General features: G+C 36.2%; 1 protein-coding gene across 4 annotated transcripts in view; it reads right to left on the bottom strand.

The window, feature by feature from the left end:
* Positions 1–12,718, bottom strand: part of SPATA9 (spermatogenesis associated 9) — a 39,497-nt gene that overhangs the window by 841 nt on the left and 25,938 nt on the right. For 3 of the 4 annotated variants that reach the window (XM_077138703.1, XM_077138705.1, XM_077138706.1), the window contains one exon: positions 8,175–8,270. The exons of the other annotated variant lie outside the window; for it this stretch is intronic. In XM_077138703.1, the coding sequence (XP_076994818.1) occupies positions 8,175–8,270 (96 nt within the window). The remainder of the gene's footprint in view (positions 1–8,174; positions 8,271–12,718) is intronic. 4 annotated transcript variants of the gene reach the window in all.

Below are 12,718 nucleotides of genomic sequence, written 5' to 3'. Positions count from 1 at the left end.
AATTTTACCCCTTTTCTTCCCAATTTATTAGTTGTATTATTCTCTTGGTTTGATTAAGTACAATATTTTCTGAGAGATGGAATTTCTCTCAATTTCTTCCTGCCTCCTCTTTTCTTGCCTGCTTCCCACTGAAGAGTAGGGAAACACCAGATACTTTCCCCGATTTCCTTGCAATTAAATATATGGTCATGTGACTCTTTTCTGGTCAGTTAGATAAAATAGGATGTCTGCTGGAGAGAAGTTCAGAAAGAATATTTGAAAAAGTCTTCCCTCTAAGATAAAAGGAAAGACTGTTTTACTTTTGCCTCTAACCATCTTCTTCCTTCCTACTTTGGACACTGATATGGATCTGATTCCTGAGCACAAGGCAACAAGCTTAAGCAGAATAGCAGAATAAAACAATAAACAGTATAGCAGAGGAGAAAGAGGGAAGGACCATGTTTTTCATGATATTGTAAATTCACTGTACAAACATGAAACCTGCCTGATACTTCTATTTCAGTGACATACTTACATGTCTTTATGGCTAGGTCAGTCAGGTCTATTGTTACTTGCACTGGAATGTATCTAAACTCAAAGTTGCAGACCCTCAGATCCATCACTTCCAGCTGCAAAGAGCCCCATCCATTTACCCCCAATCTGATCGTTTTCTAAGAATGCCATAATATAATGAAGGTTGGGAAATCCTTCCTATTTGATACATTCCCTCTTGCCTTGCCTACAAAATTATATCTGCACCCATTCTAACCATCTTTCTTCCAATATCAATATGTGAAGAATCTTGAAAGTTACTTTTAACCTATATGCTGCCATCATCTCACTTATTCCTTCTCTTCAATCTCTCTCTCTCTACTGGCTGTTCCCCTGCAACCTATAACCTGCCCAAACATCTTCCATTCTAAAAGAAAAAAAATTTAAATTTCTGGGACTGTGTTTCTCTTTTGGTTGCTACATATCCTCTTCTCGGTCAAACCAGAGACTGCATTCATGGCTTCCATTTTATAATCTCCTGTTCACTCTGAAGCCTGCTTGTTTTTGTCTTTTTTATCCCATCACTCCATTGAAACAGACGGCTAACTAACTTTAACATCTTTACTACTAGATCTAATGGACACTTTTCAAATCTTCATCTTACTTGACTTTTTCTGTTTGTATTTAAAACTTGATCACTCACAACTTCCTGAGTATTTCCTTGACAGTATTTTTGATTCTCTTATTTTTCAGATTGTTGCTTGTCTCCTTCATGGAATCCTTCCTGCCTTAAGTGTTGCAGTTCTTCACATTTCTGTCCTGGATTTACCACTCCATTCACTTCCGCTGGTTCCACTCATAGGGCATTAAATTCTAACATATATGTTATTTGCTTTCAAAATCATAAACCAAACTCTGACTTATAGCATGACAAAATGTGTGGCATGATTCCAAAGCCTTTGAAAAAAAATTTGTTTGATTTTGATTTGGGTCTAGTTTTTTTAATATCCTCACAGCCATTTTATCCTACCAATTTTCATCTTGGCTTAGTTCAATATCAACTTCGCATTTTTTTTTTTTTACATGGGCAGGCACTGGGAAACAAATGCATTAGATTTCAATTTAAGATTCTGAGCACTTCTCAAACACTTTTTAAAATATACAAAATCTTAATTTGATCAATTCATTATTTTTAAACTGATTTAGTAAGTTTAAAAGTAAGTTTTACTTTATTTTTCTTCAAGGATGTCTTAGTTATTCCTGGCTATTTGCATTTTCCTATAAATTTCAAAATCAGCTAGTAAATTTATACACACACACACACAAACACACACAGGTTTACTCACACACCTCTGCTCAAATTTTAATTGGAACTGATTTGAATCTATAGATCTTTATGGGAAAAATTTAATCTTTTCATTGAGCATTTTAATATTAACAATAAACATTAACAAAAATGTGCAAGACCTGTAACAGAAAACTAAAAATTATTAAGAAAAATTAAAGAAGACCTAAATAAGTAGACAGATATACCATGTTTTATGGATTGGAAGGAAGAGTTAATTCTACCAGTTATGAAGACCTATTATAAAGTCCCTATAAAGAATACAGTGTTTTCAACTGGGGCAAAACAGTCTCTTCAACAAGTAGTTCTGGGAGATCTGGATATCCATATCCAAAATAATATAACTGGACCCATATCTCATACCTTATACAAAAGTTAACCCCAAATGGCTCAAAGACCTAAACATTAAAGCTAGGACCATAAAATTCCTCAAAGAAAATGTAGGGAACCATTTTCAAGATCTTGTGGTAGGAGGTAGATTCTTAGACCTTACACCCAAAGCATATTCAGTGAGAGAAGAAATAGATAAATGGGATCTCCTCAAAACTGAAACTTTTGAGCTTCAAAAGCTCAAAAAAGTGAGAAAACAGTCTACTCAACGGAGAAAACATTTGGAAAGCACATATCCAATAAGAGTTTAATATCCAGGATACATAAAGAAATCCTACAACTCAACAATAAAAAGACAAGCAACCCAATTTAAAAATTGGCAAAAGATACCTTTCCACTTTTCCAAAGAGGAACTAAATGGCTAAAAAAACACAGGAAAAGATGTGCAACATCACTATCTATTAGGAAAATACAAATCAAAACCACAATTAGATATAATTTTACACTGACTAGAATGGCAATTAAGAAAACAAAAAAAACAAAACAAATAGAAAACTACAAGTGCAAGAGAGGATGTGGAGAAATAGGAACACTATTCATTGCTGGAGGGAAAGCAGAATGGTGCAAACAATTTGAAAGTCAGTTTGGTTGCTCAGAAGCTAAATATAGAACTTGCTATGTGATCTGGCAATTCTGTTACTAGGTATATACTCAGAAGAACTGAAAGCAAGGACACGAACAGGCATTTTCACAGTGGCAATATTCACAACTGCCAAAAGATGGAAACAAACCAAGTGCCTTTCAACTGGGGAGTAGATAAAGAAACTGTGGTTTATAAGTACATGGAACCTTGAGTAGGGCATGAGATTTTGTAGGTTTGTCCAGAGTGATGCCCCTGATAAATCCCAGAGTGATTTGAACAGTGAATAAAAAAGTATTTGCAAAGTTCTGTTGAGGAAATGGCAAGAAAGGGGGAAAATTCAACTTCCCCATGTGGAGAATTCCTGATATTATAATTATTTACTACTAAGGAGACTATACAATATTTGCCCTTTTGTGTCAGGCTTATTTTGCTAACACAGTGTACACCCGGTTCATCCATGTTGTTGAATGCATCAGGACTGATATTCCTGATATCCTCACAAGATTCCTGATATCCTCACAAGAGAATTCCTGATATTCTCACAAGAATTCCTGATATTCACACAAGCAGTGGGGACAACCAAAGCAATAGGCTGAGCCCTCAGTCTTGGGGTTTGTTCATATGAAACTTATTCCCACAAAGGATAGGCCAAGCCTACCTAAAATTAGGCCTAAGAATCACCCCCAAGAGAACCCCTTTTGTTACTCAAATGTGGCCTCTCTCTCTCTCAGCCAACATGACAAGCAAACTCACTGCCCTCCCTCTCTACATGGGACATGACTCCCAGGGATGTGGACCTTCCTGGCAATGTGGAACAGAAATCCTAGAATGAGCTGGGACTCAGCATCAAGGGATTGAGAAAACCTTCTCAACCAAAAGGGAAAAGAGAGAAATGAGACAAAATAAAGGGTCAATGACTGAGAGATTTCAAACAGAGTCAAGAGGTTATCCTGGAGATTATTCTTACATATTATATAGATATATCTATATAATGTATACCTTAGTTAAGGTATATTGGAGAAGCTGGAGGGAAATGCCTGAAAATGTACAGCTGTGTTCCAGTAGCCATGTTTCTTAAAGATGATTGTATAATGATAATAGCTTTCGCAATGTGACTGTGAAATTGTGAAAACTTTGTGTCTGATGCTCCTTTTATCTATGGTATGGACAGATGAGTAGAACATATGGATTAAAAATAAATAAACAATAGGGGGAACAAATGTTAAAATAAATTTAATAGATTGAAATGCTAGTGATCAATGAAAGGGAGTGGGAAGGAGTATAGAAAAAAAATAGGTAAAACAAAGGCTAAAATATATTGGGTAGATGGACATACTAGCAGTCAATGGGAGGGAGGGGTAAGGGGATATAATATATATGAGTTTTTTTATTTTTTCTTTTTATTTTTCTGAATTGATGCAGATGCTCTAAGAAATGATTATGGTGATGAATATACAACTTTGTGATGATAATGTGAGTTATTGATTATATACCAAGAATGGAATGATTATATGGTAAGAATGTTTGTGTTTGTATGTTATATTTAAAAATTTTTTTTACTTTATGAAAAAAAAGAAACTGCGGTATATACATACTATGGAATATTATGCAGATATGAGAAAGAATGAAGTCCTGATGCATTCAACAACATGGATGAACCGGGTGTACATTGTGTTAGCAAAATAAGCCTGACACAAAAGGACAAATATTGTATGGTCTCCCTAATAGTAAGTAATTATAATGAGCAAAGTCTGAGAGTTAAAATCTAGAATATAAATTGCCAAGAGATAGAAAGACTGGGAAGATGATGCTTAAGGGTACAGAATTTTTAATAAGATTAATTGTAAATGCTTGGAAATGGATAGAGGTGATAGTAACACACTACTGTAAATAAACAGTGCTGAGTGTGAGTATGGTTAAAAGGGGAAGTCTAGGGTCATGTATGTCACTAGAAGAAAAGCTAGAGGATAAAACAGACTGTTAAACATAGCAAAACCTATAGTGGATGATAACAATGGTTAATTATACAAATATAAGAAAGTTCTTACATGAACTAGAACAAATGTATATCCCTATTATAAGGTATTCAAAATAGGGCGGTACATGGGAAAAATACAATTAATGCAAACTAAGGACTGTAGTTAACAATGGCATTGTAATATCGTTCATCAGTTGTAACAAAGGCACTATACCAAAGCTAAGTGTCAGTAATAGGAGGGGCAGTATAAGAGGTATGGGATTTTTATTTTTTTCCAAAGCAATGAGAATGTTCTCAAATTGATTGTGCTGGTGAATGCATAACTCTGTGATTACACCAAGAGTCATGATTGTACACTTTGAATGGATTGTATGGTGTATGAATAAAACTGTTTAAAAAAAAAGAATACAGTGTTGAATAGGTGCAAGAATAGACAAAGAGACTAACTCATTAGGACAAGAGTCTATAAGCAAACATACACATATATAAGGCCATTTGATTTATGACAAAGGGAGTGATCTGGGACAACAGGTGTGCTTGTTAGAAAGGATCATGTACCCTAGAAAAGCCTTGTTTTAATCCTGATTCAATCTTGTGGGAACAACTGTTTCTTTTAATCCCTATTCAGTAATTTAGGTTGGAATCTCTTGATTAAATTATCTCCATGAAGATGTGACTCACCCAATTGGAAGTGTTACCCTTTGATTAGAGAGAGATGTGACTCTACCCATTTCAAGTGGGTCTTGATTAGTTTACTGGAATCCTTTAAAAGAGGAAACATTTTGAAGAAAAGAGAGAGAGCCATGGGAAAGCCACAAGAACCAAGAGTGCCCACACAGCCAGAAACCTTTGGAGATGAAAAAGGAAAACGCTTGGGGGAGCTTCATGAAACAAGAAGCCTGGAAAGAAAGCTAACAGACATCACTATGTTCGCCACGTGCCTTTCCAGTTGAGAAAGAAACCATGAACTTCATCAGCCTTTCTTAAGTAAAGGTAACCTCTTGTTGGTGCCTTAACTTGGACATTTTTATAGACCTGCTTCAACTGGGACATTTTCATGGCCTTAGAACTGTAAACTTGTAACTTATTAAATTCCCGTTTTTAAAAGCCCTTCTGTTTCTGGCATATCGCATTCCAGCAGCTAGCAAACTGGAATAGGAAAAGGGCATTTTCCCCCCAACAGGTTAGGCTTAGTAGACTGGGGGGGAGGGGGAAGAGGGGAAGAATCTGACCCTTATACACAATAATCATTCCATATGGATTATAAATCTAAAAGTAAAAAATGAAATAGTAAAGCTCCTAAGCTATAGCAGAGAATATTTTCATAACTTTGTAGGTAGTTCAGGTTTCCCTAAACAAGACACAGAAAGCACTTATCATGAAGGAAAAGACTGATGAATTGAGCTACATTAAAGTTAAGAGCTTCTGCTTTAAAAGACATGGCTTACAGAGGAAAAAGGCAAGCCATAGAATAAAAGAATTTTCCCCACATTTACTCAAGAAAAACTTATACCTAGAACATGTGCAGAAGTACAAATCAATAACAAAAAGACAACTACCAAGAGAAAAAATCCCTTAACAGGAATTCACAAAAGAGGATACCTAAATATCCCATAAGGATTTGAGATTGTCCTCAATCTCATTAAAGATCAATGAAATGCAAAAAAAAAAAAAAAAAACAAACACAATGGCACAATACTATATACCTACAAGAATGGCTAAAATGACAGTCAGTGATAATGAAGAACAGCTGGCACTCATAATTACTGGGGAAGTCACAGACATGCCTAGTGGCCATCTCCCAGCCCTCACTACCCTCCCCCTCTCATTCCCCCTCCTTCTGCCTGTGTGCGGATGTTTCAATATATTTCCATGTTGAAGCCTGGGTGAGGCATTAGGTCTAATGGAACTGCCTGACTGTAACTTGAACGCAAGTTCCTACAGGGCAGGAACTCTGCACAAAAATTGTTTGATACATGCTTTTTACTCAGTGGCAGGCCGTCTTCCACATCGCATGTATAAATACCCAGCTTTTGGGCAGCACAGGGTCCCTTGACTCTGACATGAAGCAGGGTGTGTGGAGGTGCCATCCACCTGGATGGGACCTCTCCCCTTGCTCTGTTGGACTTTTTGGGCTATGCAAGTAATAAGGTGATCATTTGCTGAGTTTCTGTTGTGCCTAAGTCTGTGTTCCTATGACGTACCATATAGCAACACTCCAAAATAATCTGCTGGGATGACTGTAACTGTTAAGACCATTTTGGAAAACTGTTTGGCAATATTTAGTAGAACTGAGTACAGGCATACCCTGTGAACCAGCAACTTCACCAAAGAAACATACAAGAATATTCATAGTGACTTTATTCATAAAAGCTCCAAACTAAAAATAATCCAAATGTTCTTCAACAATAGAACAGATAATATAAATGAAGAGCTATTTGATCAGAGAAATAGTATACAGCAATGCAAGTGAGAAAACTACTGCTACAAGCAACAAATGAATGAATCCCACAAAGGTAATGTTGAGCACAAGAAGACAGGCAAAAAAATATATACTGTATGATATAACATATAAAATTCAAACAATGGGCATTCTGGGTATGGTATTAGAAGTAAAAGTGGTGATTACCTATATGAAAGGGGTTAGTGATTGTGTGGGGGCAAAAAAGAGGCCTCTGTATCGATGGTCATTTTTTTAATACTTTTTTTAATTTTGTTTTTTTTCTTTTTAATACATTTTTTATTAGAAAAGTTGTGGATTTATAGAACAATCATGCATAAAAGAAGGATTCCCATATACCACCCTATTACTAATACCTTGTATTGGTGTGGAACATTTGTTACAATTGATGATAGCACATTTTTATAATTATATTTGTTATATTTTTTGACCTGGGTGATACGTAGATGAACAGACTTTGTACTACAATTCAACAAGCTGTGCACTTTTCTCTACATATGTTGTACTTAAAAAAATTAAAGTATAAATGGCAATGGACTAAAAGAAAATAATCCCTTATCATTTTGTAATATATAGCACTTGTAATTCAAAATGTACTAATTTTTGTTTTCCCCAAAGCCATAGCCTCAAAATAACGGGATACTGAAATTTAGCCATGACATGATGACTGCAATAGAACTGTAATAAAATGAAAGCAAGACTAAAATGTTTTGAAACGAAGATATTAAAATGCTAGTAAACATTATTAAAATAAAACAATTTTAGTTACTTAAGCATATTGGTTTTGGGTGAATTGACCTAGGCTCCTCAGAAGAGTACATTTTTAATATAAAATTATTTTAACAGGCAAATAGTGCCTCAGTTTGTGAGCGGACTGTACAATGTATCTTAACATTATCTGTAAGAAGTATATCATTTCTAGATTCTAAAAAAATTTTTAACTTACCAAATAAATTAATGCTGCATATGAAGCATATATTATGCTAGTTAAAGCAGTCTTTGCTGGAAAGGTAATGATTTCAAACAAAGAACCCTTTCTCACCTGCAAAAAATAGAAGAGAGGTTTATTTTATTAAAATTAAAAATTTCCATGTAAAGCTTATTATAAAATGAGAATTTAAATATTTCTAAAGAAAGTCTTTGAATTCAGAACTGGTTTTTTCAAGTTCTGAAAAAACATTTTATTTTTCTCCTTTTACCCAAACATGTTTCCTCTTGCTAGTCAAAATCTATGACAAATCTATAACAAATCTATATTTCCAAGATGTTACTTTACTTTTTTATATTTTTTTATATTTACCAACTGTGCTCATTTGGGGGTGCTGCTCTGCATACTAGGAAAAAGGCTTCTTTTTCAAATTCCTGTAATTATTCTTTACTAAATTATTCACAACTTCAGTTAAGTAAACAGCAATGAAAATACTAAGCATTTCCTGGAGATTAATGATCTACTTGTAAATATTAATCATGAGACTGCTGGAGGCCAACATTAATCTTAGATGATCATTAAGTTTCAGAAAGAGTTCTGTGCTCATGTCTAGCATACCCTTTGGAAATATAGAGAAGGTTTGCACCAATAAGGAATTTGCCTCTCAGATGTTATGAAGTATCTGGTAATAGAGAGCATCCCTGCATTAAACATATCAGTATAACATACTCAGTTTAAGAGAGCTATTCTGTCTTGTAGGCCACCTCTAAAGGCTTGAGCCAGATATGAAATGAGGACATTAGGAAAAAACACTCCTGTTCCATTCAGCAGTCAAATGGCAGTTAGCCATGCTCTTCTGAGGTTAAGAGCCCAGATGTTGAATGGCTTCAGTGAACACCCAAAAAGTACAGAATGTAACTAATAAAATTATGCATATGCACAGTAAAAGTATACACAAACCCAAAAAGAAAAGTGGATAACATCTTCATTAAAATGTTATTAGATGGGAGAGTGCCAAGATGGCGGCTTAGCGAGGTGTGGGATTTAATTCATCCTCCAGAACAGCTACTGAATAGCCAAGAACAGTACAGAACAACTGCTGGGGCCACATCAGTGACTGGACACACAGCATACCCCAGTCTGGACCAGCTGGACCGGTTGCAAGCCCCCCCAGAACCGTGAGTTCCCCAAGCCACAGCGACCGGTACCCCTCCCCCACAGGCTAATTCCCAGAGGGGAAAGGAAAAGGGACTTTACCAGCAGTAGGGACTGAGCACAACAAAGCTTCAATTGTGGAATTAATTCACAAATTCTGACTACTAAAAATAGGCCCCCAGTTCAGCTAAATCTCAAGTCAAAGTAGAGGTTGCTGATTTTTGCCCCAGCACCAAGGGCGCAGGGCAATGGAAAAAGAAAAAAGGAAAACAAAAACAGGTTTCTTGGATCGGATAGCACATAATACTTGAAAGGGTCTGGACCCTGAAGGAAAGGAAGGGGCACATATGATCTGAAGGTACACAAAGCAACATACCAACTTATGCTGTTGATTGACAAACCTGAGGAATGGGGGTCCTGCTCTGAGAAGGATTTTTCTCTTTCTTTTTTGTGGCTGTGTTTCTACAGCTTGACTGCCTTTGGATACAACTGTTGGGCTTTTCAGGCAGCAACTGCCCATATAAGCATAGGCAGAAACAAGCTTGTTTGAGAGCTTGTCTGGAGACTGTGCTCCCCCAGAAGAGGGGTGGGGCCCAGCTCAGGTGGATTGCCTACCTCAAGGAATTCAGACCGCAGGGACTGGAAAACTGAAGCAATTAAAGCCAGCCTACAATCTCTCCTCTATATCAACCACACTCCCAGCAGGGAGAGTCTGCTGAAGTTAAAGGTACTGCAGCACCTTATGCTGGTGGGACCTGCAGGCAGAAAAGTGCCACATACTGGGCAGGATGGGAAAAACACAGAGTCCAGAGACTTCATAGAAAAGTCTTTCAATCTGCTGAGTCTCACCCTCAGGAAAAATTGATGCAGATGACTCTTCCTCCTGACAGGAGGCCAATTTGGTCTTGGAAAATCTGGCTGGGGTCTATAATACCTGAGTAGACCCTCCTAAGTGTGGTGGAGGAGAGGCACCATACAGGCAGGGCAAGAAACAAGAAAACAAGGACTGAAAAATTCTTCTCTGTTAAACAAAACCTAAGCTAGAGGTCCAGAATAAGCTGAACTGAATGTCAAAGAACAGATAGACAACAAAGACATCTAGCAAGAAAATCCTAGGTAAAAAAAAGTGAAAACAATCTCCAGAACAAACTAATTAAGGTAATTAAATGCCTAGAAGCCAGCAAAAAATAACTAATCACACTAGGAAAATTGAAGATATGGCCCAGTCAAAGGAACAAACTAACAATTCAAATGAGATACAGGAGTTGAAACAATAAATTCAGAATGTTCGAACAGACATGGAAAACCTCATAAAAACAAATCAATGAATTGAGGGAGGATATAAAGAAGGCAAGGAATGAACAAAAAGAAATCAAAAGTCTGAAAAAACAGAACTTATGGGAATGAAAGGCACAGTAGAAGAGATGAAAAAACAATGGAAACCTACAATGTCAGATTTCAAGAGGCAGAAGATAGGATAAGTGAACTGGAGGGTGGAACATCTGAAATCTGACAAGCAAAAGAAAATATAGGGAAAAGAATGGAAAAATATTAGCAGGGATTTGGGGAATTGAATGACAACATGCAGCGCATGAATATACTGTTGTGGGTGTCCCAGAAGGAGAAAAGAAGGGAAAAGGAGGAGAAAAACTAATGGAGGAAATTATCACTGAAAATTTCCCAACTTAAAATTACAGAAGTGCAACGTACCCCAAACAGAATAGATCCAAATAGATGTACTCCAAGACAATTACTAATCAGAATGTCAGATGTCAAAGAGAAAGAGAGAATCTTGAAAGCAGCAAGAGAAAATCAATCCATCACATACAAGGGAAGCCCAATAAGACTATGCATAGATTTCTCAACAGAAACCACGGAGGCGAGAAGACAGTGGGATGATATATTTAAATTACTAAAAGAGAAAAACTGCCAACCAAGAATTCTTGATTAGTCCAGCAAAATTGTCCTTCAAAAATGAGGGAGAAATTAAAACATTTTCAGACAAAAAATTACTGAGAGAATATGTGACCAAGAGTCGGCTCTGCAAGAAATACTAAAGGGAGCACTAGAGGCAGATACGAAAAGACAGTTGAGAGAGGTGTGGAGAAAAGTGCAGAAACGAAGACTATCAGTTAAGGTAAAAAGAAGAAAAATTAGATATGGCATATAAAATCCAGAAGGCAAAATGGTAGAGGAAAGTACTACCCAGACAGTAATAACACTAAATGTTAATGGACTAAACTCCCCAATCAAAAGACATAGACTGGCAGAATGGATTAAAAAACCAATGGATTAAAGGACCCATCTATATGCTGTCTACAGGAAACACATCTTAGGCCCAAGGATAAACATAGGTTGAAAGTGAAAGGCTGGGAAAAGATAATTCATGCAAATAACAATCAGAAAAGAGCAGGAGTAGCTATACTAATATCCAACAAATTAGACTTCAAATGCAAAACAGTTAAAAGAGACAAAGGACACTATGTATTAATAAAAGGAACAATTCAACAAGAAGACATAACAATAATAATATTTATGCACTGAGCCAGAATGCTCCAAAATACATTAGGCAAATACTGAAAAGAGAAATAGACACATCTACCATAATAGTTGGAGACTTCAATTCCCCACTCTCATCAATGGACAGAACGTCTAGATAGAGGATCAATAAAGAAACAGAGAATTTGAATAATACAAAAAATGAGCTAGACTTAACAGACATATATAGAACATTACACCCCTCAACAGCAGGATGCACCTTTTTCTCAAGTGCTCGTGGATCATTCTCAAGGACAGACCATATGCTGGGTTCACAAACCAAGTCTCAATAAATTTAAAAAGATTGAAATCATACACACCACTTTCTCAGATCATAAAGGAATGAAGTTGGAAAGCAATAATAGGCAGAGTGCCAGAAAATTCACAAATATATGGAGGCTCAACAATGCACTCTTAAACAACCAGTGGGTCAAGGAAGAAATTACAAGAGAAATCAGTAAATATCTCGAGGCAAATGAAAATGAAAACACAACATATTAAAATTATTGGGATGTAGCAAAGGCAGTGCTAAGAGGGAAATTTATTGCCCTAAATGCCTATGTCAAAAAAGAAGAAAGGGCAAAAATCAAGGAATTAACTATCCAATTGGAAGAACTAGAGAAAGAACAGCAAATTAACCCCAGAGCAAGCAAAATGAAAGAAATAATGAAGATTAGAGCAGAAATAAATAAAATTGAGAACATGAAAAACAATTGAGAAAATCAACAAAACCAGAAGTTGGTTCTATGAGAAAATCAATAAGATTAATGGATCCTTAGCAAGGTTGACAAAAAGAAGAAGACAGAGGTTGCAAATAAATAAAATCAGAAATGGAAGAGGAGACATAATCACTGACCCCACAGAAATAA

This window comes from Tamandua tetradactyla, chromosome 21, assembly GCF_023851605.1.
Source record: "Tamandua tetradactyla isolate mTamTet1 chromosome 21, mTamTet1.pri, whole genome shotgun sequence".
NCBI classification, from domain to species: domain Eukaryota; kingdom Metazoa; phylum Chordata; class Mammalia; order Pilosa; family Myrmecophagidae; genus Tamandua; species Tamandua tetradactyla.
This window is presented reverse-complemented; position numbering and strand designations above follow the sequence as displayed.